Raw genomic sequence first — 22,634 nt, forward strand, 5'->3', positions numbered from 1 at the left:
ATGTTGTTATAAAGTACACTACTAGTATTTTCTTTCCCAGGCCACCCATGATGCCCTGGGTGATCTGACACCACACCCACTAACCAGAACCAGTCTAACTTGTTCTTATTTTCAGGGAAATGTTGCAGCCACATCACTGAAGCCACCATACTATGTGATCCTAGGATACATTCCAAGTATGAGTCCCTTTGAGCAGCCTCCTGAGATGAACAACCTCTTCCACATTGTCCAATATGTACAGGACAAATATGGTCCCACAGGAATAGCTGAGTACCCTGAGGCTTACTATTCTGTAACAAACAGACCACCACCTGCTACTGCCCCTACAATCTGCTGGCCAGCTCTGTCTCTGCTTCCAAGTTTCAGCCCTGCCATGTTTGGAATGAGGGCAACTACTTTGATATTTGTTGTTGAAGCCCCACACAGCTTCACCTCCAGCCTTGACTTTCGTGGGGTCATGTGAGGAAGTTGCCCTTGTTGGTGACATATGCATTGGCGCCTCCTAGGGTCCCCAGGGACTGAACACCTGGCAGTCACTAGCTGCCCTGAGGTCCCGGCCACAAACAAAGTGGTCCCCTGAGGGCTGACTAGCCACATCGAGTTGGACAAAATGATTCTCCCAGAACACCTGCAGTCCCCAACTGTGCTGAGTATCTCCCAGTGACAGTTAACACAAGAGTCATGACCTGATCCCAGTAAATGTAAGGGTTACCAGGAGTTTACCAGAGACAGACAGCCTCAAGAACTAAGGAAGCTATCTCCCACCACTTCCACATTACCCATTGAGGACCCAGGCCATGCATCATCCATTAAGGACAGACCACCTTGGAGGATCACTGAATGAAGAGGTTAACAGCTTTCCCCCAATCCCATATATATGCAATACTTTCCATAGTGCCTTTCAATCTACCCTATCATAAGCCTTCTCCAAATCCATAAAGGCCCCAAAAAAATAGTGAAGTGTGAGCAAGGGTATAATTCAACATGCAAAATGAGAATTCTTGGTTTATACTTAACTATAAAATGCTAGTCTAATTTCTATTTCAATAATTATACCTTGAGAATGTCCCTGAAGTATGGGCTACAAGCAGATAACACCAGCTTATGTGCTTGCATTTGGATTCCCTCAACAGCAAGTGTTACATCCACAAAGTCACCACCTTGATGAAGGGAATGCAGAGCCGACGTCATAGTGCTGCCAAAATTGTTCCAGCGAAGACAGAACTGAAGGTCGCTCCCCCCCATGGCTGGACACCACACAAACTTTTCTACCTAAAACACAAGAAGGAAAACAATGATCATAAAAACATGAGTTTGGTTATTGGTGATGATTACTGAAGTTGGTGCACTCCAAGGTTCAGGGCAGAGCACAACTGGGAATCCCACCAGAGTGCAACACTGCCAACATGACCACCAATTATCAGATCGTGGCTGTCCCCCGACCCACCCCCATCCCACCTGTCTCACCTGTGACACCTTGATGTGTTAACACAGGGGAAAAGCACCATTGCCACTTGTCACAGAATTTATTCAAATCATTGCTATAATCCAAAAAAGTGATACCGATTGTACTACACAGCTTTGTTTACCATATACAGAAAAAAGTACATAAATGGGAAATAAGAGGGAGAGAGGCATGTATTAAGTTGATTTGGGAGAATGACTAGTGGTAAATCACAGCATATGCCACACCTTGAACAGACTCCTTGGAGCACACAGACAGCACCCAATTTATAGCCAGCAGTCAATTACATCAATCAATCTGTTGCCACAAGTCTCTCTTGTTGAAGACCTATAACTGTCAAGTAAATGCCAACATCTACCAGATTGCCTCAATAATATTGCTGTCTGGGTAAGGCTAGAATGGAGCAATGTAGGATGAGGTATAGAAATTACCTAGTTGAAGTATTTGGCTTGGAGCATTCATGAGGTCCTATTTCTCCTCTATTTGTCAAAATTTGCCCTGAATTCTTTAATAGTGTCAGTTCAGTTATATTTTTATCTAATTTATTCCCTTCAAATAATCTTTTTGCATCCATTCCCAGATGCCTATTTCTCATGACACTTCAATTCCCCAAGACAACTCCTCTCAAACAACAGTGTACCTCCACCCCATTCCTCCCTTTCCTGCCACATGCAGCCCCAAATATCATGTAACTTCCTCCAGCCTCTCTCCTTTAAGACTTACTTCCAGCTCACTGCTGTCCTCTCCCCTTGTACATCTCATCACCTTAATTTTACCCACATTTACCTTCAACTTTCTCCCATTGCATACCTTCCCAAATTCCATCAATAACTACCTTAATCCCTCCTCTGACCCTGTCATGAATGCAGTATCATCTGCAAACAACAACTGGCTCACCTCCCACTTCTGTGCCCATTACCCTCACATATACCTACCACACCACCCCATCCACGTACACATTGAACAGCCATAGTGACAAGACGTATCCCTGATGTAGCCTCGTTGTTACATCAAACCACTCAATTTCAAATTCTAACACAGGCTCTACTACTTTTGTAAAAAAAAAAATCTTGACTCCCTTTAACAGCTTTCCCCCAATCTATACATCTACAATGCTTCCCACAATGCCTTCCTGTCTACCTTGTCAAGCCTTTTCTAAATCCATAAAAGCCCAAAAAGCATCTTTACCTATTGCCAAAACCTTACAAATCTGCCTTACCACAAAAATCTGATCCATGCATTCTCTACTTTTCTTAATCCCACACTGCTCCTTACCAACTATTCCCAGTTCCCTTCCTAATCCTCTCAATCAAAACCCTCCCATAAGCCTTCAAAGCTACACTCAACAAACTGATCCCTCTAAAATTACTACAATCACATTTGTCCCCTTTTCCTTTGTAAAGCACAACTATACGGGCACTCCTCCAGCACTCTACCCTCCCTTAGACACACATTAAACAACCTCACCAGTCAATCCACTTTATGCAGAAAGGCGAAGTTTAAATGTATTCAAGATGAAGTGTCTCAGAAGTATGGAAAGGGGTTACAAGACTGGAAAGAATGAGAAGCAAGATGAGGAGAGTGGGGCTTGACAGAGAGCCTGCAGATACAGCTAATGAAAGATTATTGGGATGGTTTGGACATATGCAAAGAATGAGTGAAGAAAGATTAGCAAAAGAGATGTGGAAGGCAGAGGTGGATGTAGTGAACTTGAGTGGATGACCAAAGATGAGATGGATGGGTGGGGTGAATGGGAATTTGAACAAGATGGGAATGTCTGTTGAGCAAGGGAATAGGCAGAGAATAGGAGTGAGTGGAGAAAGGTTGTGTATGGGTGATATTTTAACACAGCCAAAAGGGATTTCTCCCTGTCTTCTCTATTTTCCACATGAGGGAACTGGAGAGGGGGTCACTGTGTATGTGAAGTGGCCTTGCTGTGGATGTACTGTGTCTTGCTGCATTGCTTCTGACCCTTCTGGGCAGTGGGCAGGAGACAGGAATGACCCTTCATCCATGAGGAGCTATGGCAAGAGGAAATCAAAGGTGTTGGATGGTAGTGGGTGCTTCATGCCTTTAACTTGGCTACTTCCCTTGTAAGGGGGAAGAAACCATTGGTACTATATAGATGGAATTTATTCCACAAGTCTAATTTTCTTTCTTTTTTTTACTAGGATCTCTTGCTGATCTTTCTTCTTGTATCAGTAATTCCTTTCTGTCCACTTTCTCTAATCCCGTTTCCAGTTCAAATATCATTATTATGTTATGTCTCTTCATTCTTCCAAGGTGGGAACTCCCAGTTTCTTCAGTTTTTCCTCATATATCATGTTATTTAGACCAAGCATCATTCAGATTGCCACATTTTGTACTCTGTTTTTCTTATATCTTTCCTCTAGTATGGTAACCACATCACAATTGCATATTCCAGTCTGGGCTACATTCAGCTTTGAAGAATTTTTTTCTATCATGCCCTTGTCCATGTAGTGAAATACCACTCTTAAATTTTTAACAGATTATAGGTTTCTAACACTATACAAGATTTTAAGATAAAACTTGATGCGGAGAGATACAAAGACGGGTCACCACGAGCATAGCTCCCCTCCCGTATATTACAACTAGGTAAATACTGTTATTCTCTTTATGTGTGCTTGAGGCGATAGGACATCTTTGATTATGATACCTAGATACTTTTCCTTCTTTGTTTTTGCTATTATTTAATTTTCCATTTTATAATCCATCTATATTTTCTCACTCTGACCCATTTCTAGTATTTTCTATTCTTTGTGTTAAAATTAATCTTCCACTCCTGACTCCACTCATATATTCTATCCTGGTCCCTTTGCAACATTATACAATCCTCCTCACTTCTCAAGCCCTTCATGATCTTTACAATGTCAACATATAGATTTGCATTGCTATTTCTTTAGCCATGTCATTAACATATACAAGGAATATCATAGGAGCCAAAACTGAGCCCTGTGGCACACTGCCGGTTACTTTTCTCTATTCTAACTTTTCACCCCTCACTACAGTTCTCATAGATCTGTCCCTTAAGAAATCTTTTATCCATTCTTGTATGTTTCTGCCGAGGCATCCTATTTTTCAAATTTCTATAATAATTCCTTGTGACACATTTTCAAAGACTTTCTCAAGTCCACATATGCACAGTCTATCCATCTCTCATACAGCACATCAAACTTGAGTAAAAATTTAGTAGGTTTGTAATACAGGACTTTCTCTGAATTCAAATTCATTATTTATTAATAATATTTGCTTTTCTAGAACTTTCATCCATCTTTCTTTTACTATTTTCTCACACATTTTTGCTATTGTACTGAGGATATTGGTCTATAATTTAGAACTACTGCTTTGTTACCTGCTTTATAAATTAATATTACATTTGCTGATTTCCAATCTAATGGTACCTTACCCTCTTGTCAACTAATTATCAATTATGTATTTTGTTCACCAATTGTTCTCTACATTCTTATAGCATCCAATCTGATATTTCATCCAATTTAAGCACTTCTTCCATTCTGTCATGTCATTCACAATGTTCATTTTTTCCACTCTTTTTTTTCTTTCAAATTCTTCGTCCTTGTTGAGTACTGATTGAGAGTTTTTATACTGCCAGTATGCAGTGAGAATGGATGGAAGTTGTCACATATCACTGTGCAACTGTGGACATTTAAAGGAGGCCACATCACCATGGGGCCACCCAGGTCCTGGGGTCTCACCTAAGCTACACCCACTGAGCTGGTTTAACACAAAAACAGGGAAGTTGACTAGTGTGATGGAATTTGGTGGCAGAGGCAGAGATGTAAGCCAGAACAAACTGGGACTCAAGTAGCTGGAACCACAACACTGGAGAAGTTCTGTCAAATTGTGGAGGTTGCACGATATGGTAACATATAGGTCACATTTGTTTATGTGCTGGTATAGTGTAAATTAACCTTAAGGTATCAGTTAGCTATGGGTACTTAGTGCTGCTGGTCATAGTACAAGTGTAAAGTGATCGCATTTATAATTACCTAAATATGTACCACAAATCCCATCACTGTATTATCTTTATCCATGTCCATGTACAATACCATAACTGGTGACTGTCCAGAGCAACTAGTTTACATGGATAAAAGTAACGAGTGGACATGTTCAAGAATTTCAGTGTTACAGACTTGGCAGTGATGGCCCTCATTTTGGAAGAGAAAGAGGAGGCTCACAGAATCAAAAGAAACAAAGGCAACCCTTGTTGCACAAATCAGTGAAAAAAGGAAAACAGTAGGACAGTAGTTCACACTTTATATAGAACTGCTTAATGATGAACTAAAATTTCATCAGTACTTTTGAATGGTGAAGTATCAGTTTAATGAATTACTAATTTTGCTTGAGGAAACTATCATTGAAAGGAACACTACCTTTAGGGAAGGAATAACACCAAGTGAAAAGCTAGCCATTTGTTTAAGGTAACTTTATTAATAATATATAAAAATTACAAAGTTTAAGGGTGAAACTACACTTGTCAATTTTGTACTTTTGGATAATTGAATATCTTCTTGTAATTCTATTAATTATAATGGTATGTATTCATGCAGTTAGATTTGTTCTTAATAAAACATCATACATCAGGATGAAAGAGAGCTTGCGATAATTTATTTTGAAATAGCCTTTACAGTCTTGTGATAAATCAAAGCTGCCCATCCTCACATTGAAGTTAATATTCATTTTATATTTCACATCAGAACTACACAAATTTACAAAATGTTAAAACTGAATTTGCAATTCTGGTTGATTTTTGCCAGATTCACTACCATAGAAATGTGATAACGGTAACGGAATTAAGTTGTTAAAATTTTGACTTGTTTCTGGAACTGGATCAACTTAAGACAACTGTGTTCTCATTAGCACTTTAAGTTCCATTTCAGAAACCACATTACAATTGTAGATTTACCCTGGTCTCGAGAAAAAGTGGGAAAGAGTTCATGGTTGCAACTATCCTAGAGAGAAAATTATTGAACCCCCCCCCCCTCCTAAAGAAGAGTCTTTCATCCAGTACTTCATTAGAACAGATGATGGTGTTCCTGTTGTTGGAACTTGTGTGTGTCCTGCTGTTGAAAGTCTTGAGGCATCTGCAGAATTTATAATGATTGCATGTCATTGTTTCTCATCGTCAAATCATCTCTACAATTACATTCTTTCATGACTTGCTGTTTCTGCTTCATCCTGAGGAACTTCTGAAAGTACACTGATCTCACTATTATCTGCAATGTTGTATCCTGGTAAATTGTCCAGTGGTGTGTCAGGATTATCTGGTCTATTTGACATTATGCTGTTCTTGCAGGAAAGGTTTTAAAAATGACATCTGGTCCTGATATTTCCACTTCTTACCAGCAGCTTGCCCACTTGCATTATTTTTGTTCTTTAGTGGCAATCAATGTTGGTTTCTGATAAAACCACCTTGTTTGGTATGTTTTCCCTGAAATAAATGAGAAAAAATATAGATATGAATATGTTTCATGAAACTCAAAAACTACCAATTTAGTTTGAACTGTGAAAAGAATTTTTAGAATATAAAAAAAAAATTAGTTCAACATCTGTTATTCAGTGTAATAATTTCCTTTGGTTCAAAATATATTTTTTTTACTGTATAGACTACTATGCAAGTAGATGCACTGTAGCATGATAGTTTCAAACGACTTCCAATTCCGCTTTTTTTTAGTTTCTGTATTGATACAGTATATCTATATATGCATGATGTTAAAAATATTATGGAAGATATTTCCATCAATGTGGAAAATGCATATATTTTTACTTTACACATTTTAAACTATGCTTTATTAAAACCAAATAGTAATGTCATTTACCTGATTGTTGTAATTCTTCACTTGTATCTGTCCAAGTGCTATCCTTTTTGCTGTTGCTGTAGTGTCAATGGAACATATCATAAAGGCACTCATGGTGATGTATCAGAGTAATTAACTTTTCCTGATCCATCTTGGTTGAGAGTGAGATGTCAATTGACAACTCGGTTTTTGGTTATGGTAAATATTGGTGCCGGTCCCCTGTCAACATGTACAGGTTCCAAACAAGAACCTTTCCTGTCAGACATGGCAAAATATTTTTGCTGAGAAAGGTGACTGACAATTGCTGGTGCCAGCCTGTGCTAGTGAGGTGCAGGTCTGGTGTATTGTGAATGCAGCAATAAGTATACCATTTAACCATATTTCGTTGGTCCGGTACAGTATGTTATGTGTCAGTCACATTATAGTGTGAAACAGCCTTTAGGCATAGGATCTGGGTATGTCCTCCTGGGTACAAAGCACTGTCAGATCTAACTTGACATCATAGAACATACCTATACAATATATATATACTAGTTATTTTCTGGACATGAATACATATATATGGAGCATCTGCATGCTATGATGCGTACAAAAAAATATAGGAATTGTATACAGATGGACATACAAGCATATGTGATATTACATTGTGCTACATGGCACTGATGCATTTGTTTAAATGTGTACTTGTTTCATTGATGCACAAAAATGCATATAACTACCCAGATTCTAACTACACACTGAAATTACATTACAATCACAACAGAAGGGAATAGAGAGGGGGGCGGGTCACTGATTAAGTGAAGCAGCCTTGTTGTGTATGTGCTCTTGATGGATTGCTTCTGACCCAGGGCAGTGGGTGGGATACAGGGATGACCAGTCATCCATGAGGAGCGACGATGAGAGGGAGGTAAGGGTGGTGGATGGGAGTGGAGTGGGTATATGCCTTCTGACTTAGGCTACCTACAAGAGAGAGAGAGATAGAGATAGAGATAGAGACAGAGATAGAGAGAGAGAGAGAGAGAGAGAGAGAGAGAGAGAGAGAGAGAGAGAGAGAGAGAGAGAGAGAGAGAGAGAGAGAGAGAGAGAGAGAGAGAGAGAGAGAGAGAGAGAGAGAGAGAGAGAGAGAGAGAGAGAGAGAGAGAGAGAGAGAGAGAGAGAGAGAGAGAGAGAGAGAGAGAGAGAGAGAGAGAGAGAGAGAGAGAGAGGGAGAGAGAGAGAGAGAGAGAGAGAGAGAGAGAGATAGAGATAGAGATAGAGACAGAGATAGAGAGAGAGAGAGAGAAGTCTCAGCTGAAATGGCTGGACAAGTACATAACAGTAATTTAAGTGTATTTTATGTTACAAGTACTATCTTTGATTTGTCACTTTTTTATGTTTGTTTAATTAAAGATTGTCGGGACGTTCAGTTCCTTATCCCCTCTCTATCTTGAGGGGGGAGTTATACAATCAATATATTGTAAAAGCTGGCAACTGCAACCCATGCTCAGTAGCCCAACTATCTAAGGAGCAACAGCAGTGTGGTGCTGGCCTTCATACTGTACAGAAGTCAATAAAGTGAGAGAATGGCCAACATCTTATGGTCATCCTAACTACCAGCTTTCCTGTGACATTTAACATACTAAACTTCTTTCTTACTTTCTTGGATATAAATTTAGTTAATTTTTGGAAATATACATTGTTTGTAGTGCAAGGGTAGTGGGTCAGGGGTTGGAGATGGTTAAAGAAAATGGAGAAAAGTGGGAAATAAGCCAGTTGTTGTTTGCTGAAGACACTGCATTTGTAGTGGGATCAGAGGAGGGATTGAGGAAGTTAGTGACAGAGTTTGAGAAGGTTGTGTGAAAGAAGGAAGCTGAAGATAAATCTGGGCAAAAGTAAGGTGATGGGACGTACAAAGGGAGAGAGTGGCAGCAGGCGGGAAGTGAGCATTAAGGGAAAGAGACTGGAGGAAGTGGATAGTTTTAGATACTTGAGAGTGAATGTGGCAGGAAAGGGAGGAGTGGGGGTGGAGGTAGAATGTAGATTGAGAGAAGCGAGTAAATGAGAAATAGACATTTGGGAATGGATGCTAAGAGAAGGTTATATGAAGGAGTGATTGTGCTGACAGCACTGTATGGGGCAGAAACATAGAACATAAGAGAGGAAGAGAGGAGTTTGAATGTGTTTGAGATGAAATATCTGAGAAGTATGATAGGGGTTACTAAGCTAGATAGAGTGAGAAATGAAGAGGTGAGGAGGAGAAAGGGAGTTGTTGTTGTTGTTGTTGTCGTTCCCTAGACTGTCTGTCCGAGCAGTCCCGTCTCCCCAAGGAAGGCCACAGCCGAAACTGGGTTTTCCCACAAATCCTTTATAGAGTGTATGTTGTGTTGTTTGCGTGCATGATTGTGTATAATGCAGTCTTCCATTATGTGTTGTATGGTATGGGGTGAAGTGTTACATCCTGGGCAGCTGTTCACAACACGGTCGTCCAGCCTCTTCTGGTAGCTTAGAAGTGCTGGGTGGTGACCGCATCGCAGTCTGGCCAAGTGGACTCTGTCCTTACGTGGGAGAGAGGATTCAGAAGGGTGGATATCAGGGGGTCTGGCATGCAGCAGTGTGTTGTCTTTCAGTGTGTTAATGGAGCGGTGAGTGATATGATTATGAATATGTTTCCGGAGGCTGGTATTTGGTGGTTGTGGAGGAAGAGAAGAGAGTATCTGTGTGTAATAAAGGTCTTTGGGTGTAGTTTTAATGTTTCTTGGTGTGTGTGGGTGTTCTGCTATGTAGTGTAGCGGGTGTGATGTGTTTGTGGTGGCTGCAGCAAGTGTTTGTGTGCCTCTCATGTCGAGGTGGTCCTTGACTTTGAGGACTTTTGTTTCATGGTGTAAATGGTCTGTAGGTGATGTATTTGTGCAGCCTGTAATTGTTTTTAGGGCTTTGTTTTGTATGATTTGAAGGGTGTTGTGGTGTGTCTCACTGAGATTAGGAGCCCATGCAGGACTCGCATAATTCATCACTGAGCGTATGCATTGTTTGTATATTGTTATATTAGTTTCTTTGTTTTGTCCAAATGTTGTTCCAGTGATTGACTTAAGTGCATTAAGTCTAGGTGTGCATTTGTTTTTTATGTTTGTGAGGTGTTGTTTGAAAGACATGGATGTATCGTATGTTACACCAAGAATTTTCGGTGTGTTTGTGTGTGGTATTAGAGTGTTGTTGATGTAGAGATGAGGTATGTATTTGTGTTCTTTTGTCCAGTTGGTGAGAAGTGTTGCCGTAGATTTGGTTGGAGCTATTTTGAGTCTGTTTGTGATGAACCATGTGTTGAGTGTGTCAAGGTAAGGCTGGATTATTTCTGCAGTTTTGTCTGTGTTACGATGTGCGCATGTGATTGTTATGTCGTCTGCGTAGGAAGAGATTTGTATTTCTGAGGTGTCTGGCGTGGGTAAGTCATGCATGTATAGATTAAATAATGTGGGGGATAGAACCGAGCCCTGTGGTACTCCGTTCTTAATGTTTCTGATGTGCGATGATTGGCCATTATATGACACATGAGCATTCCTGCCTGCCAGATAATTGGCCAGCCATCTTTTGGTGTTATTGTGCATGTCTGTGTTATATATTTTATTTGTTAGGTTGTGGCGGGGGATAGCATCAAAAGCTTTACTAATGTCCAATGTTATAAGAAGTGTTCTGTGGTGGGGCCTATCTGAATTGATGCCATCTAAAATTCTTTGTGTGAGGTTTGTCAGAAGAGTGTTTGTGGAGTGTAGTGGCCTAAAACCGTGTTGTGAGTCAGCAAGGGGAATATATGGTGTGACAAGTTTAAGTATTAGGCGTTCAATGACTTTAGAGGGGGTGCAGAGAAGTGTGATTGGGCGGTGCGATGTTGGGATTGTTGGGTCTTTGTTCGGTTTTGGAATGGTGATTATTTTACCATGTTTCCAGATGTCGGGTATTGTGTTGTGTGAATAGCTGTAGTTTGCAATGTTTGTGAGTGCGTGTATACCTTGTGGTCCAATGTGTTTTAGGTGTATGTTGCTTATGTTATCAGGGCCACAGGCAGATGAGTGCTTGAGACTATGTAATATGAGTTTTGTCTGACTGTCTATGAAGGGTGTATAGTCTGAGTCTGTGGGAAAGTCTTTCTTACGTCGAATGGTGCGTCGGTCGTCAGGGTGAGATGTAAGATGGCTCGTCTGTGCAAAATGACGTATGAGTGCGTTTGCTTGTTGTCTGTTTGAGGGTAGATTATCTGTTGTTGTGATTATTGCTGCGTGAGAGCGTGTAGTGTTAGTGTTGGATAGTGTGATGCTGTTGAGTGTTTTGTACAATTTGCTGGTGTTTGTTTTGTGATCAAGTGTATTGATAAAGTTTTGCCAATTTTGTGTTTTTTGTTCATGTATTTTATTGGCAATCACAGTGTTTAGTGTGTGTATTTGGTCTGCTATGTTTTGAGGGATAGGTGTGGGGGTATCGTGTTTAAGTGTGTCACGTTGTCTGATGAGGCCTTGGATTTCTGGTGTGAAGTTGGGGTTGTGTGATTTTCTGTTGCCTCTAGGGATGTATCTCTTGTCTGCGTTTTGTATGATTGTATTAAAAGCGTGCACAGCATTGTTTATGTTTGTGATTGGTGTACTGTTAAGTGTTTCAAAATGTTGTTCTGTCTCTTCATTAAAGGCTTCCCAGTTAGCTCTCTTGTAATTGGTGTAAGTGTGTCTGTGGCCAGCTGGGGTGCATCTTGTTTTGGTGGTGATGATGATTGGAAGGTGGTCAGAACCAAGGGCTCCGACCACTCTCCATGATGTTGTTGGGGTTAGGCAGGGGGAGCAAAAGGTGATATCAGGAGAGGAGGGAGTGTAGAGGGCTTGGTATGGGATATGTGTATGATTATGCGTGTTGTTCATGATAGTCAATGAGTCGAATTGAGTCTGTATATCAAGCCCTCTGTCTGTGTCAGGGTTGTCGACAAACCAGGCAGACGACTTGGCGTTGAAGTCACCACCCATGATCAGGTTGGGGATTGAGGTTAGTTGGCTGAGTTGAGGTCTGAAGGTGTTTGGAACTGTGGGGGATGATTGGGGGGGAATGTACATGTTAACTATTGTTAGTGTTGAATTGTTGCCTGTGCGGATACGAATGGATTGGGTTTCTGTTGTGTTATCTGTGGTAGGGAGGAGAATTTTGGTTGTGGCACTTGTGTCCACAAAACAGATGGAATGGTGGATCAGGGTGATGAGTCCACCGCCATTGCCGTCAGTCCGGTCTTGTCTGATGGTGGTGTAATTATGAAATTTGGGGGCCAAACGGCAGCATCTACCCCTGGCCACCGGCTCTACGCAGGTGGCACCGATCCCCAAGAGGTGTGGAAAGGGAGATGGGAGATAGGGTTGATGAAAGAGTATTAGGATGGTTTGGACACATGGAAAGAATGAGTGAAGAAAGATTAGTAAAAGAGGTGTGGAAGGCAGAGGTGGAAGGAAGGAATATGAGGGGGTGTCCTAGGATGAGATGGATGGATGGGGTGAAAGGGGCATTATGAAAGAGAGGAATGTCTGTTGAGGAAGGACGGAAGAGGACAGAATATAGGGGTGAATGGAGAAGGGTTGTGTATGGATGATGCTGTGATGCATGAGGGGGTGGGGGATGGGGGGTGAGGGAGCATGTATGAGAAATAAATTGACACAGCCCAAAGGGATTTCTTCCCGTCTTCTCCTTTTCTACATGAGGGAACGGAGAGGGGTTTGAATGTGTTTGAGATGAAATATCTGAGAAGTATGATAGGGGTGAGGGAGTATGTATGAGAAATAAATTGACACAGCCCAAAGGGATTTCTTCCCGTCTTCTCCTTTTCTGCATGAGGGGACAGAAAGGGGTTTGAATGTGTTTGAGATGAAATATCTGAGAAGTATAATAAGGGTTACTAAGCTAGATAAGAGTGAGAAATGAGGAGGTGAGGAGGAGAACAGGGGTGGAAAGGGAGTTGGGAGATAGGGTTGATGAAAGAGTATTAGGATGGTTTGGACACATGGAAGAAATGAGTGAAGAAAGATTAGTAAAAGAGGTGGAAGGAAGGAATATGAGGGGGTGTCCTAGGATGAGAAGGATGGATAGGGTGAAAGGGGCATTACAAAAGAGAGGAATGTCTGTTGAGGAAGGACGGAAGAGGACAGAAAATAGGGGGAATGGAGAAGGGTTGTGTATGGATGATACTGTGATGCATGAGGTGGAATGGGCGGGGGGATTGGGGGGTGAGGGAGTATGTATAAATAAATTGACACAGCCCAAAAGGATTTCTTCCTGTCTTCTCCTTTTCTGCATGAGGGGACGGAGAGGGGTGGTTGCCAAATTAATGAAGCGGCCTTGCTGTGGATGTGCTGTGTCTTGCAACACTGCTTCTGAACCAGGGCAGTAGACAGGATGCAGGGATGACCCGTCATCCAGGAGGTGCCAAGATGTGAGGGAGGGAAGAGGGTGGAGGGGAGTGGAGTATGTAGGGGATGGAATGGGTGGGAGTGGTTTCTATGCCTTTTTCTTTTTGGCTACCTCCCATGTAAGGGGGAAAAAAGCCTTTGGTATATGTATGTATATAATATACATTAGTTTGTGCTTCTACTATTCATTGAAGAAAATGTGATATAGTTTTATTTTCAATTACCACCAAATCATAGGTACCTTTATACAATGTTAAACAAAAATTTTTGCAAGTTTTTCAGTGAATAGAGAAAATATCCCTTTACTTTTGAAAAAGGCGATATGTTTAATAAAGTAAAATGTAATAAAATTTTTGCATTTGAATTTTTTAGAGAATACCATTTACATTTTACTTTCTTAGGTGTAACTTTAGATAATTATTGGAAATATTCACTGTTGTATGTATGAATTAACATATACCTCTATTCTATCATTCATTAAAAGATGTGACATAATTGCCGCCTATAGTATAGGTGTTTTAATTTGAGCCTTTGGGCACGGCTGGGTGGAACCCCAGGGATCTGTATTGTTGCCAGCACCTCATTAAATAACAGGGGCTTGCTAAGGCAAATACTGAATGACCCGACCAGCCAACTGTGTCCAGGTCAAGAACACCTCGTGTGGCAATGTCACATTAGCTACATTGCCCAATGAAACAGAAACTTTACTGTCACTATTTTTCCCTCAAATCCCAAGCCATTCCAAACACCACACAGTTGTGTTATGAATATATATATATATTCTATAAGCAGATAATGTACAGAATGACAGTGAGACAGATCGCCATGTGGAGGTCATTGCTAGACGTGTCAACAACGGAGTTTCCCCATGCCATGCCAAAGGGCTCAAGTTAGATCACGTTTACTATACCATATATATATTTTTAAGATTTTCTTTATTTTTTATTAAAACAGTGTTTAAAATATATGATGTGAAAAAGTTGTCAAAATTTCAGTTATTTGGCAACTATAATACCAAACTGTCAAAATGTTATTCTCAAGATATTTGATCCATCAGTCTTTATTGATCCTTTTCACATTGTTTCACTATTGTGCTGGTCAATGATAGCTTGAAGTTTAGTAGGGGGCATCCTTACTTTCACCTTTGTAAATTGGCACAACCCCATCTTTTAATTAATGAACATGCAATAAAACTGTGAACCTTGTCCACCAGTTCCCTACGTTCTTCAATATCCAGTTTGAGATCCTGTTGGATCCTGAAGCTTTTTTCATATACAAGAATTTTTACTCACCTCGGCTTCCTCTAATATAGTGCTCTCCTTTGTGAAGACAGAGTGGAAACTTTCATTCATTATTTCTCCCTGAGCTGCAGCCTCCTCAAACCACACCACCCACTATTAGCTAGGTGATTGCTTCAATGTCTCAATTTTCCATAGATGAACCTGTAAAACAGTTTCGGTTCATCTCTGCTTTTATCTATAACATCCCTTTTGAAATTCGTTTCTTCTTCCCCATGGATCCTTGTTTGTAAACTTCCTTTGTTCTATTATTTCTTCTTTCTCCATTTTCCCCAAACTACATTCCTGGCTTTTTGTTGAACCAGTCTTGTTTCCAATTGTTCCTGCCACTAATGTTTGTTACATGTTTGTTCATTTCCAGGTTGTAAGTGTAAAGAAAGATTTCCCAGTTCCTCATAGTTATAGTGATATTTGTGAATTCCTCCCAGTCTGCCTTCCTTGTGTGATTCATTCCCTGGCTTTATTTCTTCCTCTGCCAGCAGCTGAATATTGTTCCATGGTCACTTTTGGGACAAAAGTATTTTAAAAACCAAGTGACGTCTGGTTCTTTGGTAAGTAGCAGATCCAACCTAGTGGAATGCCATCTCCTCTTACTCAAGTCACCTCCTTGACCCACCGGGTCATTGTTTTCTCCATTACTATACTTAACATGGTGTTTCCCTAGGAATCTGCCTTGCTATTGCTTCTTGCACCTCTAAGTTGACCTCACTGCAATTAAAATCTCCAACATCCAACAAGGATTACATTGTTAGATTTTACATTCCAAGTTCTTGTCTTGGGTGGAAGTATGACATCATGAGCTCTCTATTATCCAGCCCTCTAGTTCTATTTTTCAGATGGATTGCTTGAGCCCTGCTTGACTCAGATTTTATTCTTCCACCACGGTTATTTCTCACAACCATCACTCTACTACCTACTTCATTTTCTATGCCTCTTCTCCAGGTGGCATAATTATTATTCTACATCTGTAGATCAACACTGTACCAGACTACATCTCTTTCTGATGCAGTCTGACGGACCCAGGATTGAAGTTTCACAATGGAGTGGTTTATTTGTAAGACTTCAGTGTCATGAGTGATTTATTCCATAACAGTTATAACGGCAAATTTAATGAAAGCCTAGGTCAAATGTTACTCTACCTTGCTGGTGACATCAGGAGCTGCGTAGTACAAAATCTATTGGATGGCAGCTGGCAGTCAGTTCCAACCCATGGTATAAGATTATACCTGGTTATAGCCTTTTTGATGTTTTGCCAGCACATCAGTAGCACATGGGACTTGCAGTCTGGGGGAACCTGGACTGAAGCTTTGAGATCGGTTTAATTTGAAAGACCTCACTGTCACAAGTGATTTGTTTCATTATATGAATATCTACATACACATATATATATATATATATATATATATACATATATATATATATATACATGTGTGTGTGTGCATGTATGTATAAAATGTATACATGACTCTTCTCCTAAAGAAAATTATTGAAAAAGGTAACAAATTTAGTCCTTATTAGAGATTTTAATAACAGTGAAGTTAACTGGGAGGAATGGGAAGTAAGTGGCAATGCAGATTCCTGGGGTAATACCCTGTTACATACAGCAATGGAGAATACAATGACCCAGTGAGTAAAGGAAATGACCCTGGTAAGAGATGACATTCCCAAATGATCAGAGCTGGTACTAATCAAAGAGCCAGACATCATCAGCTTCTTGAACCACCTGTGCCCCATAGGAAAAAAAAATTATCTTGTAACAATTGAATTTCAGATAGAGGATGAGGATATAGAGCCAATGAATGAATCATACCAGCAAGAAAGACTCAGTTTTGGGAAAACAGATTACTTAGGATTGAAAAAAAATCTTAAAAGAATCAAACTGGGAAGAATTCATGAACGGGAATAAGGAGGAAATGGGAATTTTTTCTTGACAATTATAATTGAGAAGTGAATGAAGATGTGCTAAAGACTAGTGGGAGGAAGAAGCAGAAAAATGACAGGTCTAACAAAAAGTGAGATTGCAGAAAAGGCCAAGGACATGGCTTGGGAAAAATGGAGGAAGCGAAGAACAATAACACAAAAGAAGCCTACAAACACATAGAAATGACTACACAATAATTTGCAGGGAAGAAGGCAATTTTGTAAGTGTTGTAGTAGATAAATGCAAAGATGAACTGAAATTGGTTTACAGATGTATAAAGTGAGACACAGGAAATCACAAAGTTAATAGTGAGTGGTGGTCTTTGAGGAGGCCTCAGCTCAAGCAGTCTTTACAAAAGAGCAATTTTTTGGGAGAAAAGCGAGGGGAAGCAAAAATCCAGGCTTGGAAGATATAAATGTAGATGTGAGGGAAGTTCTCAATCTTTTGGGATCATTGGATGTGGCAAAAGCTTCAGGACCTGATGAGATCTCAAACTGGGTAAGTAACTATGTAAGGAACAACAGGTGGACAAGATTTAGTCTTATTATGTTTGCTGAAAGATGGCATAAAGCTGTTTGATTGAAAAACAGCAAATGTGGTACCAATCCACAACGGTTAAGGGGACACCACTAAATAGTGAAATTATGGGAAAGGATTGTAAAATTGATAGACCAAATATCTTGAAGAGATGAACATTCTGACAGACAGTCTGGAAGGTCATATGTGTTTTAAACCTTTCAAATTGTAGCCACCAAGCCCAGGTACATTTGTTTTTTTGTAATGTTATCTATTTTCATGAGAACCATGCTTAAAACAAATATCTTAAAAGTACTATTTGAAAGACTTTTTGATGAAAATATGACTGTCAATTTACATTCTAAAACACAGCTTACAATGCCATCTCTTGGTATTAGTTCTGATGATGTCATGACTTTTGTACAAACCCAAGTGTCCTGTGGTGATACAGACAATTCCTTCAACGACATTGAGAGTTTTCCATGGTCTTTTGGGAGTAGTCTCAACTCCCTAAATATCTCTGACAACAGCCAAGATGAGGGGATAGACGACATAGTTGTGGACTATCAATATGAACTGGAATATCTCTGAAGAAGTTTTCCTATTAGTGCATCATTGGTGTTTACCTGTGTGCACATTGGCTCTCCAATGCTGTCTTTGGGCATTCAAAAAAAGTAAGGGTAGTATACATGACACATTCAATAATTTTGGAGTGTGCTCCTCCTACAAAAATACTGCAGCACATTCACACTACTCCTCCTGGATGTTACAAACTTTGTAAACAATGATTACAACATATTCTGTTCACCTCACCAAATGTACCAGTTAAATGGTTAATTATGGTGATTTGTTACTAAATACAACTAATTATTCTGTACATGACAAGTTAGATACATTATTTTAGTTTGCCTACACACTGTATAAAAGCAAAGCTTCACTACAAGCATTGCTCAGAACATATCAATCCATTCCAGCAAATGACACATGTTTTTTGCATTATTCCTATACTGCATGCCCTTATTTAGCCAGCTATTCTCTTTCTATATACTAAGGGATTTTTCCCCCCTTACAAGGGAGGTAGCCAAGTCAAAAGGCAAGTGCCCACTCCCATTCACCCCCCTTTCCTCCCTCTCCTCTTAGCTCCTTGTGGATGAAGGCTCATCCCTGTCTCCCAATCACTGCTCTGGTTCTGAGGCAATGCAGTGAGACACAGTACATTCACAGCAAGGCCACTTCACTTCATCAGTGACCCCCCACCCTCTGTCCCCTAATGCAGAAAAAAAGAAAATGGGGAGGAATCCCTTCATGCTGCATCAAAATATCCCTATCCCACCATCCCCCTCCCCTCCCTTGCATCACAGCATTATATATTCACAGCCATTCTCCACTCACCCCACCCTATCTCCTGCCTTCTCCCTTCCTTGCTCAACAGACATTCCTCTCTTGATCATAGCCCCTTTCACCCCATCCATCCATTTCATCCTCAGTCATCCCCTCAAGTTCACTCCCTCCACCTGTCTTCCACACCCTTTTACTAATCTTTTTTTCACCCCTTTCCACGTGTCCAAACCATCCTAATACTTTTTCATTATCCCTATCTTTCAGCTCCTTCTCCACCCCAGCTCTCTTCCTCACCACCTTGTTCCTGACTATCCAACCTTGTGACCCCTACCAAACTTCTCAGACATTTCATCTCAAACACATTTAAGGGAAGCAGAAAGAAATTTAAATGTGCTTGAGGTGAAGTGTTGAGAAGCATGGTGGGGGTTATGAGGATGGATAGTGAAAAATGAGGAGGTCTGGAGGAGAGCAGAGGGGTGGAATGGGAGCTGGCAGATGGGCTTGATGAAAGAATGCTGGGATAGTTTGAACACATGAAAATAGAAAGACTAGAAAAAAAAGTGTGGCAGGGGTGAAAGAGGCCTTTGGGAAAATGGGAGTGTGTTGAGCAGGGAAGGGAGAAAGTAATACACAGGTGTGAGTGAAGAACTGTGAATAGATGATAAAATAAATAAAAAATAAGTAGAGGTAAATAAATAGGATACTCGCATGATATTCAACCCACACATTAAGGGCCTGTTAGTGAAAATAAACAAGACAATAAGCATATTTAAATCAATAGTAAGCACATGGACTCTGGTCAGCAGGAAACTATTCACAGTCTACAATCATTTCAATAAATTTGTCTTTCAACTACTGTTCCACAGCTTGGTTCCCAATAATCAGGAAAACAAGCATAGACACTTAGCAAATAATACAATATAAAGCAATGACAACAATAATAGGATGCACAAAAAACCATCCCAACAGAACATCAGCTTATAGGGAAAAAATAATAATAAATAAATAAAACACTGCATGAAAATGATAGACGCACAGTTCTGTATATGATCTCTTGACCCTCCTAACCCAATTCATTACATCACACTAACATGATCAACTGAATGCAATACAAAAACATATTCACACTAAGACTTAGTGTTATATGTATGTTGCATTCATGTAAGAGGTACGGCAGTCCTGAATTTGTTATTGAGACCATTTATATTAATCTGTAATATGTTTAGAGTGTATCTAATTGTATTTACCAAATGATTGTACACAGGAAGGGAGCAATGCTTCTGGGCGCCTGTCTCTTCCTGTGCAATTCATCATATCCAGCTTCAGTCATCAAAGGTTCCAACTTGGGCTATATCTTCATTTTCCATTTATCATACTTAAATTGTGATGCATAGTGTCCTAGCTTGTGCTATATCACCTTCCAAGCTATTCCAGGTATTTATGCATCTATATGGAAAACTATTTCTTCACATCCTTTACATAAGAACATGAGAATGAAGGAAACTGCAAGAGACCATAAGGCCCACACTAGGCAGTTCCATGTCCATGACCACCTGTCATCTCCATCCATAAAGTTATTTAACATTTTCTTAAAACAGCAAATAATTTCAGTACTCAATATGTGGTTACTAAGTCTATGCCATTAGTTGACCACTCTATCAGTAAACCAGTTCTTACCTATTTTCTTCTTAAATCTAAATTTGTCAACATTAAATCCATTACTGTGAGTCCTGCCCTGTTGTTTTAATATTATCTTGTTTTTATCATCCTTGCTAAAGCATTTAATCCAATTGAACACCTCTATCACATCAACCCACGCTCTGCATCTTTCCAGAGAGTGTAAGTTAAGGTAAATTTCTTGGTCATTCTCCTCTGTACTGATTCTAGTGAACTGATATCCATTCAATAGGATGGAGACCAAAACTGTACCTCATAGTCAAGGATGGGTCTAAGACCAGATAGTTTGATAATCACCTCTGTACTTTTATTCATTACCATCCTAGCAATGAAACATTATGCTCTGGTGCTATTGCACTGCTTCCTAGATTTCAAGTCAGAACTCACTAGAACTCCCATGTCTCACTTCCACTCAGTTTTCTCTAAAAAAAGTATTATCTAAACAATACCTGCTTTCTGGGATGTGTAAACCTTTGTTTAATGTGCTGTACTTTGAGATATTGAAGTCTATTTACCATTTCACTGACCCTTTGAACAATTTGCTATGATCCTCCTACAGAATATCAGCATCTGACCTAACTAGGCAACCCATTTCAGTGTCATCTTCAAACTTACTAACATCACTATAAATCCCATTGTCCAAGTGATTTATATACATAATGAGCAATAAAGGACCCAAAAACAAGCCCTGGGGAACTCCACTAGAAACACTCCCCAATTTAGATTTTACACTGTTTAAGGTGATCTGATGTTTTCTGTCACTGATCCAAGCTCTAATCCATTCAAACACTTTTCCTCCTATGCTATGGGCTTTGACTTTATTTATTAATCTCTGGTAGGGCACTTTGTCAAATACTTTGCTAAAGTCAAGGTAAATAACATCGTAACTATCATTGTTATCTGACGCCTTGAAGACACCAGTGTAAAAATATACAAGATTAGTTACACATGACTTACCCTTGGGGAACTCAAATTATGTCTCTCAATGTGATCTCTGATTCTATTGCTATTATTGATTCAAACATTTTACCTATAGCATTATACATTTTGTCTTTTTCAATCTGTTCTCATAACCTCTTACTGCCCTCCTAATCAAGAAATCTTGTCCCCTGTGGTGGGGGTAGGAAAGAATTCTGCCACCATAATTCATGTGTGAGTCATAAAAGGCGACAAAATAGGACAGTGTGAGGGAACTAAGCATCCTCCTCTCTGTACATTCATCCTACAAAAAGTCAAGGCATAAGAGGGTCTGGGTGAACTCCAAACAGACCCTTAAATTTTGGGTCATTAAATATGTGTGATTGTGACATAGATGAGAGTAAAATGGAAGAGACTGCCAATAAGTTTGAGAGAAGGAAGATGTATATGTTAGCATTAAGTGAAACAAAGTTGAAAGGGAGGGGTGATTTTGAGTTTGGGAGTACGGAGGGAGAGTATCAGGAGTTATGAGGGGATGAGGGTGGGAAGAAGTGGCTCTGCTGGTAAGTGCATGGTGGAGTGAATAGTGTATCCAAAGTTAATGAGGGTGAAGGTGAAATTGGGATGGGAGATGTGGGTTTTATGGAGTCCATGAGGACCTGGTAGTGAGAAGGGTGATATATATATACATATATATATATATATATATATATATATATATATATATATATATATATATATATATATATATATACACAGTGATTGTCATGACTTTATGCCCACCATCCCACACACACTTACCAAAACACAAATACATACCATAAAAATATATTTGCACACTTGCCAAGGTACTAATACTTGGTGCTGCCTTACTTACATTTCACTACATCCCTCAGCCATTTAGGAAGATTCTCACACAAATTCCTGAGGAACTTGGGAGGTATAATAATCCATACCTCACATACAGCCGACTCGAGCCATGGAATTGAACTAATATCCTTGCCCATCAAACTTTGCTTCATTATTGACCACAGGTTTTCAATGGGGTTCAGGTTAGGGGAATTGTCTGGCCAGTCGTTATAAAAGCTCACATCACAGTCCTTAAGCCACCCATCTACACACCTGATGGTATGACATGGTGTGCTATCCTGAATAAATACCATAGCCTCACACTTGTCAAATGTGTCAGGTAAATTGTCATACAACTCCAGATAATTATATTGGTTCATATACTGTTTTTTGGGGGAGCAT

At 39.9% G+C, this 22,634-nt stretch overlaps 1 protein-coding gene across 8 annotated transcripts in view; it reads right to left on the reverse strand.

Moving 5' to 3' along the window:
* The window catches only part of LOC143021338 (uncharacterized), a 51,723-nt gene that overhangs the window by 20,929 nt on the left and 8,160 nt on the right, over positions 1-22,634 (reverse strand). For 3 of the 8 annotated variants that reach the window (XM_076178767.1, XM_076178764.1, XM_076178765.1), the window contains one exon: positions 1,057-1,272. In XM_076178767.1, the coding sequence (XP_076034882.1) occupies positions 1,057-1,245 (189 nt within the window). In that variant the 5' untranslated portion in view covers positions 1,246-1,272. Of the gene's footprint in view, positions 1-1,056; positions 1,273-6,847; positions 6,884-15,004; positions 15,134-16,149; positions 16,316-22,634 lie in introns of those variants that run through there. The other 5 variants (XM_076178766.1, XM_076178761.1, XM_076178760.1 and 2 more) reach the window with 5 other exon arrangements.

Source organism: Oratosquilla oratoria, chromosome 42 (assembly GCF_046742065.1).
Source record: "Oratosquilla oratoria isolate Oo_2021 chromosome 42, ASM4674206v1, whole genome shotgun sequence".
Classification (NCBI taxonomy): Eukaryota; Metazoa; Arthropoda; class Malacostraca; order Stomatopoda; family Squillidae; genus Oratosquilla; species Oratosquilla oratoria.